Consider the following 20,859-nt stretch of genomic DNA (forward strand, 5'->3'; position numbering starts at 1 on the left):
GAATTGGAAATACTGTGCTGGATGCAAACAGCGGCTCGTTACCTCCCTCCGCTCTTGTCTCCAGCCTGATTTTCCGGGTTGAATAATCTCTGGTAAATCCTTGATGTTCACAGATGTAACACTGGCCACGCCAGGCCTTCATGACATCTATATTCATCAATATACTCAGGCACGATCTGAAAGCGCACGCTTTGTGTCTAACATGAAGGAGTGGGCCCCAGAGCACACTGACCCAAGGCGCTCTGTCAGCATCCACATCTCAAGTGGCTTGTTGCTCTCACTGCTACTGCACAGGGAAAAATTCTCAGAAAAGTATCAAATCTGTTTCTTAGTGAACGGTCCCCCCTGAAAAGAAAGCCAGCTGCCGTAGAAGCAAAGAGGAAATGGAACATGCCTAAGACAGTAACGTTGTAAGCCAGAAAGTTGAAATTTGGGATGAGCTTATCAGTGGAATGTTCCATTTGGCTCAGGCTAAGTGCTATTATGAGGGAGTCCTGTATGCTCTACAGGAGAACTAGAATGTACTCTTATGACACCAAGATTGTATAAAAATTACTCATCAAGTAGGAGAAAACGTAGAGAAATTTAAAATGGGGTTAATGTGTGGCATGAGGATAAACACAGGAAACACAGAATTAAGGTTGGAAATAACATATTAAGTAAAATTTAGCACACATGGATATGTGCAAAGACGTTCATCTCTCTTAGATGCTGAGGTTGGCTGTGTATCAGGAGGGCCACAAGAACACACTGGTGGACTAGCCGTGGTTTTGAAGGAACTTTGTGGCTATGTCTTCAAGTGCTCCTTGCTGCTCCACTGGGGCCACTCACCCATCGCACCCAACTAGAAATCTCCATTATTTGCCTGCCTCTTGGCTTACAGAAAGGTAGTTTATGGGAGGAGCTCTCTAAACAAAAAAATTAACATAGAGACTTTAATTGTTATTGCCATTATTTTCCAAATAATTAAATGGATTAAAATCCATTCATTATCTTGAATGTGGGGAGAGGAGGTTGTTCTTTCCACTCAGTAGTGTGGGCTTTGGTTTAGTAGTCTTTCTGTTGATGCAAAAATTAGAATTAGCGTTGGGGAGGATAAGTTTATTGTGGAAGTAGGGCTCAGTCCAGGGCCCCTTTTCCTGAGGATAATGAGACCTCTGAAGCAAGGGGAAGGCTGGAAGGAGTCAGGGGATCAGTTTTAGTAGGCTTCACAAGCATGTGGTTACATTCTGTTCAGGGGGAGCATTCCTGAAGATCTCACATAATTCAAAATTTACGTGCTTCAAGACACATTTTTCTAGCAGCAATTAAAGCAAAGTAAGGTGAATGTGTTCTTAACGTGCTGAAATTTGCAAATATTGTTGTGCTGTTTTTCATTTCCTTAACATTTTCCCTAATGTTCTGCAGAAAGATCTTTCTCAAATTAACTGTACTCACACCAGGACAATTATTTTAATTCCCTTTCTCCCTCTGCTTTTCATTTCAGGGTTATTGAGTTTCATACATGTTCTTCAATATTAACACTAGCAACTCCATTAAAAAGTGCTTAGATGGCATTGTTTTGGGGTATAAAATAATTTTGTGTTAAAATAATAATGAATGTTAAAACAACAGCAAATTACTGTAGTCACCAAAATTATGCAAATAAATTCCAAGTGCCCAAACCACGTGGTTACATTAAACTAGTAAAACATGCCAGGGATTTCTTTTTACCGACTATACATATAAACAGAGAATATCATTTACTTGCTCCAACAACTATAAAGCCATAAAACTTTTGACAAACGCTTTAAAATCAGGGAAATTAACCGTATTCTAAGTTTTGACAGTAAGATGGGACTATTACTGTTTTCATTAACAAACCATTTTCAATTGGCACGACTCAAATTTGTTTATTGTGTAACCCTCACTGACTACACAATTCTTTTTTTGGAACATTGGAAATATGTCTAGAACCAGGAAATAAGGGCCCACAGTGCCCATTTACTCTCTGACAGAGAAGCTACATTTTCCGTGGGGGTTGGCACAGATTGTTTTGGGGTTACAATATGGTTATACATGTTATTGCAATAGACTGAAATAACAGACTTTTGGGGGGAGCCACTGTTCACAACTGAGAGAAGAGCCTTTTGGGCCTTTCTCAGCATGCATATGCATCTAAGTGTTTTGTTATGTAGCTTCTTGTGAAACAGTGAGAGTTTGGCTCTAGTCTAGAGTATCAGGGAATTGGAGCAAGCAGGCTGCCACTTTCCAAAGCCACTTTTTCTAATCACTGCTCAATTGTTTTTATTTAGATACGCATCTGGGCCCGGAAAGACGCCATTGCCAATGGAAATGCAGACTTTGCTTTGAACATCTCAGGCCCCATCTTCTCTTTTCTGGAAGATTTATTTAATATTAGTTACCCTCTTCCAAAAACAGGTGAGTCTTCTGCCCTTCCAATGCAGTTGTTTTTCTTTTATGGGGCTCTGGGATGAGGTCGTATCCAGGTGAGCTTCCAAGGACCCACTGTCACCATTTAGCTGCTGTTTTGGGGTGAGTTCCATCCCCTCTGAAAAACATGGAGGCCTGTCTGCTCTTTCTCCCTGTGGTGCCCTGTGCTCTGCAGGTTTGCATGGAGCTCTCAGGCTTTGGATCCCTCGCTAGCAACCTCACATCCTCCAGACCAGGCGTCCTCAAACTTTTTAAAGTGGGGGCCAGATCACGGTCCCTCAGAGAGCTGGAGGGCCGGACTATATGAACTACTAATTCCTACTGTAACACCTCGGCAGCGCTCACTGCCCAAAAAACCTGGCGGGCCGGATCAGACTCCTCTGCGGGCCGCATGTGGCCCGCGGGCCATAGTTTGAAGACGCCTGCTCCAGACCTTGCCTCCTCTCTTGCATGCTGTACTTTTCTCTCATAATGCAAGTGTGCAATGCAATGCTCTGGGTTCTTTTAGCAGGCCTGCGTGAGTCACTCCCGTTCCCTTTAGTAAGGTTTTGTTGGTTTAAAAACATATTCTTTAGTTTTGAGTCATTGAATTAGGATTTAAGAGTCCCATCTGTGAATTGTTGCTATATAAAATTGGAATCATGTGTGAATATAATATGATTCTTGAGGAAATATGTAAACATTTTATTTCTCATAGATCTATACAGTATGACCTTAGAGAGCCACTCAGCTTAGAAAGTTGTTCAATGTCTGTTTTTTTCCCTCTCTAGAGTGAGGGTATCATGTAGACGTATTTTGTTCCTTTGTCATGCATTGGCAGGTGGGATGGGAGTGGGTGAAGGAAAGGGAAGGTTAGAAGAATGGGACACTTAAGGCTAAGGCAACTAAGTTTGATCCAAGATAATAGAGCATTATCTGTGGAGGCTATGAAGTGACTTGGGTACACACTCTCCTACACACTGTCCAATTCAACCTTGTGTAAGGCCACCTTAAATTATTGAATTTAGCACAGCATAGAACATTCACTGGACAGATGTAGCATGGATTGTATGAATGAGATTTCTAGTAGTAGTAAAAGAAAAAATTAAAAAAATCTTTTATTGTTCTAGTTACAAAACTAATAAATGATAACACTGTAGAAAATTTGGGAAAATAGGGAAAAGCACCCACACATAAAAAAGAAGAAAAATCTCCTGCAGTGCAACCACACAGATGTAACCATGGCCGACATTTGGGTATGTCCCAGTGCCTGTCAGTCTGGATCTCTGTCTTTCTGTTTGCTTCTGTTTTTGATAAGTAAAGAAGTTGAACATTTTAAATAAGATTATTGGCTGTTTGAATTATTTCTTTAGTGAATTATTCATATTTTTTTATTTGTCAGAATTTTTTACTAAAAAAGTAATGTCTAGTTGTGATATATACTTTTCCCAGCTTGCCTTTCAAATTTGTTTATGGTATCTTTTAGCGAACTAAATGTTTAATTTTAGATAGACTTTATTTTTTAGAGAGTTCCCATATACCTCTTCTTCCTCTTCTCCACTCTGCCCCAGTTTCTGCTATTAATATCTTGCATTAGTGTGATACATTTATTATAATTGATGAAGCAACATTGATACATTATTATTAACTAAAGTCCACAGTTTACATTAGAGTTCACTTTGTGCTGCACAGTTCTATGAGTTTTGAGAAATGTATAACGTATGTAAACACCATTTTAGTATCATACTGAATAGTTTTTCTACCATAAAAATCTATTGTGCTCCACCTATTCATCCTGCCTCCTCCCCCCAAGTTCCTGAAAACCACTGATCTTTTTATTATCTATAGTTTTACCTTTTCTGTAATGATATATAGTTGGAATTATACCATGTGTAGGTTTTTTAGACTGGCTTCCTTAATTAGTGAAATACATTTACAGTTCTCCATGAATTTTCATAGCTTGATAGATCATTTCTTTTTATAACTGAACTAGAGGCCTGGTGCACGAAATTCATGTTGGGGGGGGGGGTGGTCTCAGCCAAGCCTGCACCCTCTCCAATTTGGGACATCTCTCTCACAATCCAGAACTGCTGGCTCCCAAACACTTGCCTGCCTCTGCCTGATTGCCCCTAACCACTTCTGCCTGCCAGCCTGATCACCCCCTAACCACTCCCCTGCCAGCCTGATCGATGCCTAACTGCTCCCTGGCCGGCCTGATTGCTTCTAACTGCTCTCCCTGGCCAGCCTGATCACCCCCAACTGCCCTCCTCTGCTGGCCTGGTCTCCTCCAACTGCCCTCCTCTGCTGGCCCGGTCACCCCTAAATGCCCTCCCTGCTTGCCTGATTGCCCACAACTGTCCTCCCCTGTAGGCCATCTTATGGTGGCCATCTTGCGTCCACTTGGAGGCAGCCATCTTTGTCCACATGGGAGCGGCCATCTTGGGTCTTGGAGTGATGGTCAATTTGCATATTACTCTTTTATTAGATAAGATAATATACTATTGTATGGATGTCCAACAGTTTGTTTATCCTTTGGCCTTTGAAGGACATCTTGGTTGCTTCCCATTTGGGGCAATTACGAATAAAGAGGCAATAAACATGTCTGCAAGTTTTTGTATGGGCATAAACTTAGGTATTTTACTCTTTAGAGTAAATACCTAGAAGCTCAGTGGCTAGACTGTATGGTCAGCCTATGTTTAGCTTTATCAGAAATCACCAAACTTTCTTCCAAAGTGGCTTTACCATTTTTCATCCCCACCAGCAATAATGACAGTTTCTGTTGTTCCAAATCTTCTCCAGCATTTGGTGTTGTGTTTTGGATTTTAGTCATCCTAATGGGTGTGTAGTGGTATCTCATTGTTTTTGTTTTATTATTGTTTTAATTTGAAATTTCCTAGTGACATATGATGTTGAGCTTCCTTTCATATGGTTATATTTCATTTGTATATATTCTTAGTGACATGTCTGTTATGATCTTTGGTCAAATTTATAAAGTTGTTTATTTGCTTATTGTTGACTTTTAAAGAGATCTTTGTATATTTTGGATACAAGTCCTTCATTAAAAGTACAGGCAGTCCTTGGGTTATGTCAAACTCGATGTACATAGCTTTGTGGTTATGTCGCCATCTCCCATCCTATCTAATAAAGGGAAATATGCAAATTGACCATCACAACATCAAAAATATGACGGCGCCCACAGTGGAGGGGGTGGGTGGTTTTCCATAACACAAGATGGCTGCACCCACAGTGGAGGCAGAGTTGCATAATGAGCAATCGGGCCATGGCAGGGGACCTGAAGCTGTGCCCTCTGCCCCAGTGCCAGGCTGGGGAACCTCAGGCTGCTCCTCCTGCCCTGGGCTGAGGGACCTCAGGCCACATTGCCCACCGGGCACTGGGCCAGGGGACCTGAGGCTGCACTCCCTGCCCAGCAGGGCTTGACAAGGGTGGGGCTGGTCGGGTCTGGATCTCACCCAATGTGGGTGGAGCCAGCTGGATCTGGGTTGCTAGTGATTTTAAGGCACCACGGGTAGGCAGGGACTTAACTCTGGATCCCATGGCACGCCCCAGACTCTGACAGGAGGAAGATTTTCATATACATTTTACTAATTTTCTTTCATTCTGACACTTCTATTATAGAGAAAGAGTAAACAGCAATATTAAAATATTTCCTCTAGCTAATTCTCTCTTAATGTGCACGAATTTCATGCACCAAGCCACTAGTTTATTAAACAATTTTTTTTTTGTCATTTTGACGTATGTACCGGTACATATGTGCTTTATGTTTTTTATTATTTATTTACCACAAGTAAAGGTCAGGGATTGTTATCTTTCTTTTAATTTTTTTTTTTTTTACTGTTTTACTTCATTACTGCTATGTGTGTGCTTCATGTGAGTGACATAATGCTTATGTAGGTGGGGTTCTGACTTACAGCAAAAATTGTGTTACGTCATGCCATAGAAACAGATCTCTGACGTAACCTGAGGACCTACTGTATTTGGTGTTTATATAATCAAAACAATTTGTTTTCTGGCTTCTGTCTTTGATTTTTGTCTTTAAAGTCTACTCTCAGATTATACATATTTACTTGTATTTTTTCAGTACTTATATGATTTAACTTTGAGATATTTATAACTGGAAATCTCAAATTTTTTGAAAGAGATGATTCTATTGTTTCCTCCATTGAATTCCATTTAGATATTATTGCCTTACCTACTTTTGACAGCCGTGCAATGGAAAATTGGGGACTAATTATATTTGATGAGTCATTATTATTGCTGAAACCAGATGATGAACTGACAGAACAAAAGACGGTGATTTCCCAAATTGTCTCGCACGAGATCGGGCATCAGGCACGTGGTAAAATGTTTTCTCTTATTCCACATGAAGGTGTTTTCCAGCTGCTCTACCAAAATTAGCACAAAAAAAAAAGTATAAAAGAAAAACAGCAACATTTGCCATACACCAAATTTTTAAAAATTTATTCAAAAAATGGGAGAATGAAAGCCCTGGCCACTATAGGTCAGTTGGTTGGGTTGCAGCCTATCCCTGGTAGTGGGCATGCAGAAGGCAATCAATTGATGTCTCACTCTTACATAGATGTTTCTCTCTCCCTTTTCCTTCTCCACTCTCTGAAAAAGAAAATTAAAAAAAATTTTTTTTTATTGATTTTTTACAGAGAGGAAGGGAGATGGAGAGAGAGTTAGAAACATTGATGAGAGAGAAACATTGATCAGCTGCCTCCTGCACACTCCCCACTGGGGATGTGCCCGCAACCAAGGTACATGCCCTTGACCAGAATTGAACCTGGGACCCTCCAGTCCTCAGGCTCTATCCACTGAGCCAAACCGGCTAGGGCATGGAAAAGAAAATATTTAAAAAATAAAACAGGAGCCATGGCCAGTGTGGTTCAGTTGGTTGAATGTCTTCTCATGCAGCTAGAGGTTGCAGGTTTGATCCCCAGTAGGGGTACATGTCCGGGTCATGGGCTCAGTCCTCTCTCCTTCTCCTCTCCATTCTGCCCTCTCTAAAATATATAGATATATATAGTGAGAAAAACAAGGGAGGCTCTATATAATCAGATCCTAGGTAGATCTGAACAGTTATTGATGAATCACAGTGATGAGACCTTACAGTCCTTTGGAGGGTTAGGTATTTACATCCAAGGTCTAACTTGCTCCAAAAAGTTCCTTTCAGGAAAAATAAGCAAAGCAGAGCTATGATTATTTGTTTTCATGCCATCTCAAAATAAGGTACGTCATGAAAAGTCACGGAAAGATATCCACATTTCATCAGTAGATTGTCACTCTTTTTTTGGGGGTGGAGGGGAAGGAGAGAGGTTAAAGGGATATATACAATATATTAATGTCAGTGAGATGAGTGATAATTAATCCTCGAGCTGCATCCCAAAAATGGTGTAGACAAAGTTCATTTCATTAGAATTATATACTTTCGTGTTGTGGTTGGAGAAGCTTAGTTTAATGGAAATTTGGTTTGATGGAAATTTTCATATGTGTCTTTTGACCTTGGCTCCATTAATAGAAGCCAATTAAAGAAAGAAATAACTGAACTATGAAATTATTTTGTTATATGGTTCCCTAAGAAATGTTGGGAAAGCGATTTACTGGGATTGAATAACAAACACCCTGTTACACATTCAACACACACTTCCACAAGTTTTGATTAGTCACCCAAAGTGTCATTTTTTATTATATCCTAAGTGACACATTGTTTTGAAATACAGGCTAACTCTTAGCACATCACAGCTGTTCTAAAAATTTGGTTAAATACTAGGGTGTGGATTTGTTGGTTTTGGAAATTATTGTGTTTTTCTTTCCTGATTCTATTCATCATCTCTTTGACACTTTCTACCACCTCTCTGATGCTTAAGCTCTAATAGAAAATAATTGTAGTGGTACCATTTTGCAGAACATGATTACTTGAGTGATTTGTACAGGGCACAGATCAGATCGTATTTTTAAAACATACCTGCTTACAGCTGAATCCTGCTGTATAAGATGCTGTAATTAGTAGATATTAAGTGATCATTTAGAACTTCTGCTTTATTTAATTTATGGGCAAAGTGGACAATTTAAGAAATGCTACTCTGGTTTTCATTATTTTTGAATACCACAGTTTAAAAAAATTGCTTTCAAACTTTGAATGTGAAATAATTATTTCAGGGAAATGAATGCATGACTAATATTTTTCATGTTAAAACAATGTGTTTTTTTAAAATCCTGTTTTATTGATAGCAAATAAAGTTTGTCTTTGATTCTACATTTACTTAACATGCAATTTCAAGAAATATTACCTAAATTAAAAGACAACTCTTTTCTTTTCCATCTTCAAAAGTGGTTTGGAAACTTGGTTACCATGAGTTGGTGGAACAATATCTGGCTCAATGAAGGTTTCGCGACTCACTTTGAGTTTGAAGTAATTAATTATTTCAATCCTAAACTCCCAGGAGTAAGTATGTCTGTCAAATTTATTTATATATTTTTTCTACTTATGAAAGTAATGCATAGTTATTGTTGAAAATGTGTAAAGAATAAAAAATTCAAGTAATGTTACATTATCTATAATACCAGAAATGATCAGTGTTATCTTTTTAATGTGTTTTCTTTTTCTATGCTTATTTATTGTAAATATTCATAAAAGTGGGAATTACACAGAAATGTGTAATGCCTTTTTTTAACTTCAAATGATAGCAAAAGCATTTCCACAAATCATTAATTATTTTTGAAAACAAGACTTTTAACGGTTGCCTAACGTGTTATTATATAACCTTATAAGGTATATGTGTACAATCTTTTCTTATTATTTGATTTTAGGTTATTTTCACTTATTCCTACCTAAGGTCTATGTGTATAATTTTAAAGCAGTTATAATCAGCGGTCTATAAATTTAATGATAAGTAATATGCCATATTATATATTTAAAATAGTACATATAATTTCACATAGCATATAGTAAATATAATATATAATCTATATAATAAAAGCCTAAGCAACTCTTATGGTAGGACAACCAGAATGTCCGGTCGCTATGATGAGCTCTGATCACCAGTGATGTTCAATGCAGGAGCTGCCCCTTGGAGGTCAGTGTGCTCCCACAGGGGGAGCGCTGCCCATCTAGAAGCCAGGCTCATGGCTGGCAAGCACAGCAGCAGTGGCAGGAGCCGCTCCCACCTCCGTGGCAGCACTAAGGAGCAGCAGTTAGGAGCCAGAGGTCTCCAATTGCGAGAGGGATGTCCAACTGCCAGTGTAGGCCCAATCCCACAGGCCTAAACTGGGAGCTGGACATCCCTCAAGGGCTCCTGGTTCTTAACTGAATAGAATATATTAACATCAATCAGTACCTCTTAATGCAATAAAGTGGTTAAAGTATTGTCATATCTGGGAAATTTGATGAAAACATAGTACTGGTGTTTTTTTTGAAGTTTAGATAGTAAAATTAGCCTCTATTTGTATCATTTAGTTACTTTTTCATCATTGGTTCTTAATTTCTCTTTTCTGAGTCTACATTTCTCAATTACTGTGCAGTGGAGTGATTACAATCCTTGCTAGAAGAGCATCAGATCCTGGCACTTGAGAAAATTAGCATAAGCTTTAAAAAATGTTTAAGCTTAAGGCTTTATTTCAATGATCTTTGAGAGATCATGGACTTTTAATAATTAGATTAAAGTTGAGAAGGAAAATCAGAGAACCATATGTAGACGCAGAACTCTTGAGTGTTAAATTAATGAAACCTATACTTAATGAATAAGAAGAGACTTATGTAGATGTCTCCCCTAAATTTTTGTGACTAAAAGTGTGATTCTCATATTAGCAATGTCAGGTCATCTGGTTAAAGTACAGGCCCCACCCCAGAACAACTGAATTAGAATATGAGTTTGACAAAATCCCCAGGTGACCTTTATTGACGTTGAAGATTGTCATTACTGGCATGCTTTGCCCTAAATAACAGGCTTTCTCAGAGTTTGATAAAAGCCTAATCAATGCTGTTCATGAATCTAAAAATACTGTGCTAATAGGATGATGATTGGAACATAGGCTAATGGAAGTGGGACAGAATTTGAAAGTTTCTGACATTGTCCATGGGTGAGAGAGTCAATATGGGGACCCCCAAAAGAGGCTTCATGTGGATTATCAGGGGCTCTCCAGGGTATGCTATTCCTGCAGCTTCTCCACTGTTTCTTCTTTGGCTTGTCCATCCCATGCATCTCTTGGCTATACTTCGGTTATCCTTTCAGCTTTTCTTCAGAAGGAAATGGCCCTTGCCATGGGTCAGAGAGATTTAGTCTTTTACCAGTATAGAGTTCTATTCTATGTGTACATATGAGTTCTGTACTTCTTATTAAAATATAACAAGTGCCTTCTTCTAACGTATGAGTTACATATAAACTGTTATATCCAATCTGTTGATTTATTTCCAATTACAGATTATTATATCAGCATTCTTGTGAATTTATAAATATGGCATGCTTTTGGTTTATTAATGTCCATGAAAGAGATACTGATCAATCTTAAGGGTTTGCTATTATTAATTAGATTAATATTATATTTTAATAATTCTCTATAAAATTATAGACAATTAAAACCACCAAAAGATACCATTTTCTCCCCCCCCCCCCCCCCCCACCTTCCAGTGATCTCCTTGGGAAAAATGTATATGGAGCTCTTGTAATTGATTTTTTAAGAATTGAAATAAAGAAAGACAACAAATGGGAAGGAAAGTATCCTAGAATTTTATTACTCTCTAGAAGCCTGATGCATGAAGATTCATGCTAGAATGAACTTTCCTTTTCCTGGCTGCTGGCACTGCCTTTCCATTCTGGCTCAGCCTCTTTCAGTCCTGGAGCCACCTCTTTCTGCTCTGGCCCTGCCTTCCCACGCTGCCCAGAGGCCCTGAGAGACCAGGGGTGGGGCGGGGCAGAATGCCTGTATCGTCGCTATGGTGACGATACAAGTGTCCTGCCCCAGTCACTCAGTGCCTGTGTATGCACATTAACTGTCATCTTTGTTGAGTTAATTTCCATACCACTTCTGATTGGCTGGTGGCATAGCAGAGGTATAGTCGATTTACATGTTTGTCTATTATTAGGTAGGATGGAATCCTTGCTTATTTGGCATGTTGTAGTTCACAGAGCACTTCTTAATTATTGTTTTCCTCCTTCTTCAACATCAGTTTTTTAAAGTATTTTGGGAACATTGAATTTTGTATTTCTGTGACACCTCAGAACTTAATGTGGCTCAATCATTTCCTTTTAGAATGAAGTATTTTTTTCTAACGTTTTACATGATGTTCTCAGAAAAGATCACTCTATGGTGCCTCGAGCTGTATCCATGAAGGTGGAAAATTTCACAGAAATTAATGAGCTCTTTGACATATTTACTTACAATAAGGTCAGTCATATATTTCCCCTTGTTCTGAACTCTTGCAGAAATTTGCATAAAATGGATTCCAAGGATCATAAGCTAATATGCTATTGTAAAACTTTTAATACAAATAATCCTAATTTTATTCAGTAGATATGTTTCAGAAAATGTGGTTAAATGAATTATTATCGAGTAAGTATTAATCAAGCACATCTTAGGTATTCAATATCATCTACCATTATGAATAGACTTAGATCCTTGCTACTTTTAAGGTAAACCCGTCTATTTGGTACAAATTTATTTTTGCCATATGTTATTATAATTTAAAACATTTTGTGTACCCTGAACTCTTTATATGTAGGGCATTAGTTCATCTTGTACCTATTAATTAGTGACAGTCTACTATTTTATTAAAATAATTTAGAATAACTGAAACATTCAACTAAAGTGCACTATGCATTCAGGAGTACAGTCCAGCATAATACTTGTTGAAATGTAATATGTCAGTATTTAGATATTGAGTTTTGTTAAAAATCATGGACAACTTCTTATATCTTAGGGAGCGTCTTTGGTCCGGATGCTTTCTAGTTTCCTGAATGAGAATTTATTTATCAGTGCCCTTAAGGTGAGTTTACAAAATGTTACCTGGAAGGGAATAAACATAAAATTCTTTGGGATGTGATTTATGCTAACCTTAACTTTTCTTTTTTTACAGTCGTATTTGAGGTCATTTTCGTTCTCAAATGCTAAGCAAGATGATCTCTGGAGGCATTTTCAAATGGTATTGGCCTAATTCCTGAGTTGTTTTTGCCAAGTTGTTCTGTATGATAGAGTTCAGCAAGATGGGGTGGCCGTGCTTCTATGGCAGAGCCACAGGAAAACAGTTTTACCTTGTTTGTGAAACTCCCTTAAGTTGGGCTGATTCTTTAGTCTCCACCACTGTATTTCCAGTGCCCAGAGCAGAGCCTGCACATATTGGAACTAAAAATGTATGTTAAGTGAGTGAATGAATGAATGAATTAAGGAGCCATTCAGGTATAGAGTTGAAGGGAGTTCTGAATTTGGGCCTGCGTATCACCCACTAGTAATTACTATATAGAAGAGCTATGCTGTTTCTTTTAGGAGATTGCTACCTCAAAAGATTTTGAAGATAAATATCTGCTTTTCTGATGACTTTTTTAATACAGGCCATAGATGACCAGAGTAAAATTGTTTTGCCAGCAACAGTAAAAAGTATAATGGACAGTTGGACCTACCAGAGTGGTTTTCCAGTTATCACCTTAAATGTATCTACTGGCCTCATGAAACAGGAACCATTTCATCTTGGAAAGGTTAAAAATCAGACTCTTCTCACCCACAAGTAGGTAGATTTGCTCCTCTGTCTTTACCTTCCTTGGGGTTGAGTTCTAATCAAATGGAAACCAGCCTGCGGGTGAGGAAGCATAACCCCTGCTGGCTACACCATTTTACAGAGTGACTCTGGGATGGTGACTTAGGACTCCATGTAGGACGTTCCTGAGGTGCTAGAATGAGGGAGAGCCCCTGATGTCCTGAGCCAGGCCAGCGACCTGCTTTTAAGGTTTTAAGGCAGTGCCCCTCTTCAACAACATTGACCAAAACTTTGGGTGTTATGTATTTCTTTTTTGTCCTTCAGACAGAAATAACAAATTACTCAGGATTCTGGGGGACAGGCAATACACTAGGGCCATAGATGACCTCATGCTAGTTAAGACAAAAGGATATTGTGTTGCAAGGTCATCTTCTTTTCTCTAGAAACAGTAGTGAATGGTAACTATATCTGAGGACTAGTTTTGTGCATGTCCACACATGCATGTATATGTGTATTTGTACCCATACCTATATCATTAGAATTATGGGCTTTCAATACTGTTAGACCTGGGTTCAAATAGGAATTCCAACAAACTTCAAATCCTAGGTAAGTCTTATTTAAAATCTCTGAGTTTAATTGACTTATCTATAAAGTAAACATAATAACAGGTATCCCAGTAGATTGTTTTAAAAATGAAATAATGAGTATAATATTCATCACTTTCTTTTCCCTTTCTTTCACTCTCTTTCCGTCCCTTCTATATCTTAATTTGTTTGTATTCAACTGTTTTTTTTTTAATTTAAAAACAGTTGAAAATTGTAGTATTGCCACAAATGAGTAATTAATTTTCAAATACCACTACCAAATTTTTCAGGTCCTCCTACTCTTTTTTAAAAACCCCAGGGGTTTAAAAAAAAAAACAAGAGACCTAAAGATCTCTTCTCACTGTGATACTCTGTGTCTTTTGAGAAGAGTTATGCCTTAGTCATCAGGTAAAACAGAAACCCTCAGTTTAATTCCTTTGAGAACCCACACTTGTAAGTATTTAAGCAAGATTGAAAAATATTGTCTAAATTCCAAATAGCATGTCCCTTCAGATGACTAATGTCCTCCTTGAGGTCAGCTACTTTATTCAGGTCATGTCCACCAACACAGAAAGAATGTCAGCATTCAGGAACTATGAATAATCTGACTGAGTCATGCTGAACATTTTTCATTTTTAAAAATTAATTTCAGAGAGGAAAGGAGAAGGAGAAAGAGATGGAAACATCAATGATATGAGAGAATCATTGATTAGTTACCTCCTGTTGGGGATTGAGCCTGAAACCCAAGCATGTGCCCTTGATGGAAATTGAACTCGGAACCTTTCAGTTCACAGACCACTGTTCTATCCACTGAGCCAAACCAGCTAGAACCATGTTGAACATTTTTCAGATGGGAAGAAAGCTTGATGCAGAAAAGTATTTTGAAATATTTGCCAAGATTTTTTCTTCTAAAATTACTCTTTACCTCTCTTGGCAAGGATGGATTTGGGTCTGTCTGCAGCTTTTGAACAACCTCTGAACAGGCCAGGTGTCTATAATTTATTATAAGTAGGCCTTTAAAGTTTCAGATACAAGATAGTCCTAGAAGCTACCTTAAGTTATAAGAAGTCAATCGATAAGATACAACAAGAGAGATTAACCAAACAGCTAAAGCAAAACTGGCTTGTAAAATCAAGTGAATAATAAAAAGTCAAGTCCTACATATCCAGTGGGAATGACCAATTTCTGTCTGTTATTTTATCATCTCATTTAACATTGGCTCAGTGCTTACATTCTTATGTGCAAAAACTAACTGAATTTAAATATTTTTTTCTAAGTGACACATGGATTGTACCTATTCTTTGGATGAAAAATGGAGCTACACAATCTTTAGTCTGGCTAGATAAAAGCAGCAGTAAGTAACAAATTTTTAAAATATCTTCATGAATATATATAATACAAAGGCAAAGGATAAAAAGTTGAAATATTTAGCTTTTGAAAAGCTATCCTGTTTAAAACTAAACTATGATATCATTCTTGTTGAACATAGAGATTTAAAGAAAAGTTTCAAATCAAAAGCTATTAATGTGAAAAAATATATATGGTAAGATATATATATTAGAATTCCTTTAATTTTTGTTTCATTGGCTTTATTGTTTAGAATTAAGAGAACATAGTATAAACATATATTGAAATATTTTTCAAATGTACCATGTCAAACATTTCATATATTTCTTTGTAGAATTATTCCCTGACATGCAAGTTTCAAATTCTGATCATGACTGGGTGATTTTAAATTTGAATATGACTGGATATTACAGAGTTAACTATGATAAGTTAGGTTGGGAGAAATTAATTCAACAGCTTGAAAATGATCATAAGGTAAGATTATTTTTATACCTTTGTTAAGTATCATTAGTATTACACTCTCTAGCCTTTCAGAGTTGAGCTTTCATATGTCTGTGTAATGAGAAGAGACCTTCCCATCATTACTTATCCTTAGAAAGGGGAGATTTTGGTTGAGTGTTTTTTATTTTTGAACATTAATCTCACTTTCCCACAACAATTTTACCTTCCTAGGTAAAAATAAGAATACATTTTTCTATTAACCATTAGTTTTGTGATGTTAGGCAAGTTACTTAAATGTTCTGCTTTCACTTCTTATTTTAAATGGAAATAATTTTATATATTACTTATTTATCATGAGGATTAGGTAAACATATACTTCAAATTTCTAAGCCCATAATAGATATGCAGTATATGCTAGAAAATGTTAATTTTTGTAGAAATTTTATTCTCCCTCTCCCTCAGAGGGGAGAATTTAATCCACAAATATCAATAATAATCCAAAATCACTTTAAATTGTGAAATAATTATAAATCATTATATAATATGTAAATATTAAAGTATTGGCTAGCTATAATCAGTAAGATTTTTATTGGTTGAATTAAACCAAATCTCCATTGGTGGAGGTAGATGCTGGCTTACAAGTCTATAGAATTGGCTCAGCTGTGAAATCTTGGGCTCTTCATTGAGATGACATTTGTAAAACTAGAGTGTTGAACTAAAAGAAATCTTAGGTGTCTCACTCTGGAAATTCTCTGAGACACATGCAGGAACCTCTCCACCAGAAGACAATATAAAGAACATGGGTCCAGATTTGGGATTTTCGGTCAGGTAGATTTGTGCTTATGTTCATCGTTTGCCAGGTGTGTGGCCTTTGGCCTCTTACATGGCCAATCATGCCTCAGTTTTCTTATCTGTATAATAATTGGTGTAATAGGCCAACCTTAAAGGGTTGTTGCGAAGATTAAATAGAGTAGGTCATGGGTTTACGTCGGAGATCCGTTCCTACGGCGCGATGTCATGTGATTTCGCCGTAAGTCGGAACCCACCTACGTCACTCACCTGGAGCACACACAGCAGTAATGAAGTGACACAGTAAAAAAATTTAGAAGAAAGATAGCAATTTCTGACCTCTACTTGTGGTAAATAAATAATAAAAAACATAAAGCACATATGTACGTACGTTGAAATGATGGAACTTTTGTGTTTTGTTTTTTTTTTATAAATAAATGGGAGTTGGTGACGTAACCACAAAACAAAGCACGTCGGGTCCGACGTAACCCGAGGACTGCCCGTAAAGTGAGGCATGTGTTATGTCTAACAGAGGCCTGACACAATTCAGGCATTCAGAACGCGTTCAGTAACTTTTAAAAATTATTATGCTTTTGTATAAAGCTACAAAAATGACTTACGATGACATTTTAAAATCTCTGAGTAGCTACATTCTTGTTAATTTTTAAGGGCACTCTTGGCTATGGAAGCTTTAGGTCGTGTTCTTATAGCAATGATCTAGAAACCACTGCAGATTTACTTATTTAAAGACGGAGGTTAATTATTCCTACAACATAATTGGTGAGCAAATAAAAAAAAAAAACATTTCAGTTGTTAATATTAATCTAGAAAATATGTTATTATCACCAGAAGGAAAAAGAGACTACTCCCAAGAAAAGAATTAAGCTTGGTTTGCTCCGATGTAGCTGAAGATAACTTTTCTAGTACCAAATATATGAAAAGGCTGGAGCTGTTGAAGGAATACTGTGGGAGGCGTTGGGCATCCTTAGGACGCTACAGCTGAGACAGAGTCCTGTGGCCTGGCCATGCCAAAGAGCTCAAACAGGAGCCTCAGGAGTTAGGCTGGAGATTGACTCCTGTCTTTCCGTGACTCAACGGGTCCTATTGGTGGTATTGTGTCAATGCAGTAAATTCCTGAGAAGAGAGATATCATTTAAAAGAGTACCTCAGTGTTACCAAAATAGTGCTAAATAAGAGTTATTTAAGCCCCCCCCCCCATGCCAAAAAATTCCTCTGACAATAATTTGGACATTGTCATACAATTTAATGTATGCTTTCTGTTTTGGAGAAGTCTTTTAAACTTGGCTTCCTGTTTTTATTTTCTGACATGCTGTTTTCAGGGAGAATCTTGGCATAATTCTCTGCCTTATTTAAGCCTGATGATTCATGTCCAAAGGGATTATTTATCAAAAACAGATGTATAATATATAAATTATGGGGACTACCCTTCATATTTATCATTTCTCTGTACATGAAAAAGTCATATAAAAGTACTTTGTAATTAGCAATGATCTTTAAATGTTATTCTTTTCAAGTTATTTCATTTACTAAAAAAAAATCTCATCTTTTTCTATACATATTGGGATTTAATTTGCAGGCTATTCCTGTTGTTCACAGAATGCAGATGATTGATGATGCATTTTCCTTGTCTCAGTGAGTATTTTTTCTTCTCACATGGTTTTAGAGTTCACCTTGAGAATTTATCGTTAAGAACTTCTCACTATGAAATTGGTTCTTTAGCATATCCAGGCCATAACTTCTCAAGATCAGGATCAAATTCTGTAGTGATAGTAGCATTATATTACATAAAAGTTCCTGGGATGTGCAGCAACATGGATGAAACTTGAGGGCACTATGCTAAGTGAAATAAGCCAGTCACAAAAAGAAAAGTACTATAACATTCCACTGTACATGAGGTACTTAGAGTAAAATCAAAATCATAAAGACTTAAAGCAGAATGGTGGTTGCCAGGGGCTGGGGGAAAGGTGAAAAGGAGAGATATTATTTAATGGGTACAGAGTTTCAGTTTTACAAATGAAAAGAGTTAACAAGACAGATGGTGGTGATGTTTGCACAACATTATGAATGTATTTAATACTGCTGAACTGTACAATGACAAATTTTATGTGTATTTTCCCATAATAAAGAAGAAAAAGACAAAGTCCTATAAAGAAAGAGCAATAATGTCTATTACAATTAGAAAGCCATAAATAACAACAACGTTTTGAGAGGAAGAATATGTTCTTCTCAAGTCAAACCTTGACATTCAATTATAATCAAAGTCCTATATATTTTCAATTAAATTAACTTTGGTCTAATAAGATTTAAGCTAATTATGGAGAATTTTTAAAGGGTTTTAAAAGAATAGAAAAGATAACTCAATGTTTTTAAAGAAACCCCTTAAAAGAAAAGTTTGAAAAGGATGGAATAGAAATGATATAAAGAGAAAAAAGATAATAGTATTTAAATATTTATAGGATTGCGAGAGGCCTGGTGCATGAAATTCATGCATGAGGAGGGAGGTGTCCCTCGGCCCAGCCTGCACCCTCTCCAATCTGAGACCCCTCTCACAATCCAGGACTGCTGGCTCCCAACCACTCACCTGCCTGCCTGATTGCCCCTAACCACTTCTGCCTGCCAGATTGATCACCCCCTAACCACTCCGCTGCTAGCCTGATCAATGCCTAACTGCTCCCCTGCCAGCCCGATTGCCCCTAACTGCCCTCCCTTGCCAGCCTGGTCACCCCCAACTGCCCTCCCCTCCAAGCCTTGTCCTGCAGGCCTGGATGCGCCCAACTGCCCTTCCCTGCTAACCATCTTGTGGCAGCCATCTTGTGTCTACAGGGGGGCTGCCATCTTTGACCAAATGGGGGCGGCCATCTTATATGTTGCAGTGACTGTCAATTTGAATATTACTCTTTTATTAGATAGGATTATAAAAAGCGTAAGAACCATTATTTTAAAAGTATCAATCAGGAATAAAAATTTAGGTAAATTACAACTGATTCAAGCTTACTTTTGTAAACTCTAGTAAATGTTAAAATGTATAAATTTAGGAAGATTGTATTCATATTTTTCTATGATATTGAGTGTTGAAATCTAAAAAAGTAGCTGACATCTAAAAAACGAGTTGCTGGAAATAGACTATGTATTAAAATTTTGAAGTTATTTATGATACCTAATGATGATGGCTATAGGTGTAATTTTAATGAGATATGGCATGTATTTTAACATATTGCAAAATAATTGACTTTATTTATATCACCCTTATTCATTATGATATATATAAAATGTGACACATATATAAAAGCAGCTGGTAAGTAATTGACCAGGCAAATTAATATATGTTCAGAATTTACATGTTCAGACAATAAAAGTAAGGAGTGTACATAATAAATTACCTAGTGTGCTCACTCTCTCTTTGGCTTGTCCTATTTCTTGAATGAATGTCTGCTTATTTTCTCTTTATTTCTTTACTGCTTTTCCCCTCTGTAACCTGCAGCATACTTCCTTGCTCACTACTTCGTTGAAACTCGGCTCTGAGATTACCCTGACTTTGGGACTATTGACCACATCCTCCTGGAAACTTCTTTACTGGCTTCCTGAGACCTCGATATGCAAACCTAGTCCTCCTCATGTACCTGACTTCTCTTCTTGCTGCTGTGAGCATCCTAAGACCAGCAATGGTTATGTTATTTTTTTTTCTATCTTTCCTTTGAATAATGCATGCGTTTTTAAAATTTCAGTGATTTTATTATGTACAATACATGTACAGTGCCTAGAAGATATAAGGTACTCAATAAATGTTTGAGGAAGATATGTTGATGACTTCTAAGCCTACATCTCTGCTTGTCTCTTCCTGTCTTCTATTTATCCTGAGGTCATTTAAATTCAGCACTTGAGACACTGAACTTCATTTGTCTCTAAACTGCTCTTGCTATAATTTTTTCTCTCTGTCAAAGGTACCACTATTCTTCCCATCACCCAAACTTGCAACATAAGAGATATCCTGAACTCCTCCACATTTCCCAAATAGTCACCATATCTTATTATTCATTCTTGGAAAAGTCTTTGGATTCTTACCTTACTTACTGCCTTCACTGCTTCCATACTAAGCCAAGCTTTCATTGTCTTTTGCTTGGCCTATTGCATTAGCTTCTAGCCTTTCGTTCCTTTAAATTCCATTCTATCTTCTCTGCCCACTGCCATAGCTTCCTGTAGCTCCCCTTCCCTCGTAGCTTGCTGCCCTGCCCCCTCCTGTAGCTCTCCACCTCCTGCTTGCTTGCTGTAGCTCTCTGCCGCCTGCTTGTAGTTCGCTGCCCCACCCTCCTGCAGATTCACAACGTAACAGATAATTAGCATATTCCTCTCTTATTATATAGGATTTTTAGGTATCGCTTTCATGATGGTACCCAGGTGTCTAAACATCTTCCCACCACATGTAAATTCTACATCCTGACATTCATGGCTCTTCACAGTTTTGATCCGCCTTTCCTATTAGGCCCCACCTCTCAACTATACACAAAGGAATCTGCTTCGGTTAGCTTGGTCCGCCCACCACATTAATTCCCATTAATC

The 20,859-nt window shown here is 37.5% G+C and overlaps 1 protein-coding gene across 1 annotated transcript in view; it reads left to right on the forward strand.

Annotated features, from left to right (window-relative positions):
• The window catches only part of LVRN (laeverin), a 58,577-nt gene that overhangs the window by 18,343 nt on the left and 19,375 nt on the right, over nucleotides 1-20,859 (forward strand). Inside the window, exons 4-13 of the mRNA XM_036410392.2 lie at nucleotides 2,295-2,421; nucleotides 6,608-6,762; nucleotides 8,765-8,878; nucleotides 11,683-11,817; nucleotides 12,350-12,415; nucleotides 12,506-12,571; nucleotides 12,978-13,150; nucleotides 14,982-15,058; nucleotides 15,386-15,525; nucleotides 17,879-17,934. Of these exons, the coding sequence (XP_036266285.1) occupies nucleotides 2,295-2,421; nucleotides 6,608-6,762; nucleotides 8,765-8,878; nucleotides 11,683-11,817; nucleotides 12,350-12,415; nucleotides 12,506-12,571; nucleotides 12,978-13,150; nucleotides 14,982-15,058; nucleotides 15,386-15,525; nucleotides 17,879-17,934 (1,109 nt within the window). The remainder of the gene's footprint in view (nucleotides 1-2,294; nucleotides 2,422-6,607; nucleotides 6,763-8,764; nucleotides 8,879-11,682; nucleotides 11,818-12,349; nucleotides 12,416-12,505; nucleotides 12,572-12,977; nucleotides 13,151-14,981; nucleotides 15,059-15,385; nucleotides 15,526-17,878; nucleotides 17,935-20,859) is intronic.

This window comes from Pipistrellus kuhlii, unplaced genomic scaffold, assembly GCF_014108245.1.
Source record: "Pipistrellus kuhlii isolate mPipKuh1 unplaced genomic scaffold, mPipKuh1.p scaffold_m20_p_4, whole genome shotgun sequence".
Lineage (NCBI taxonomy): Eukaryota > Metazoa > Chordata > Mammalia > Chiroptera > Vespertilionidae > Pipistrellus > Pipistrellus kuhlii.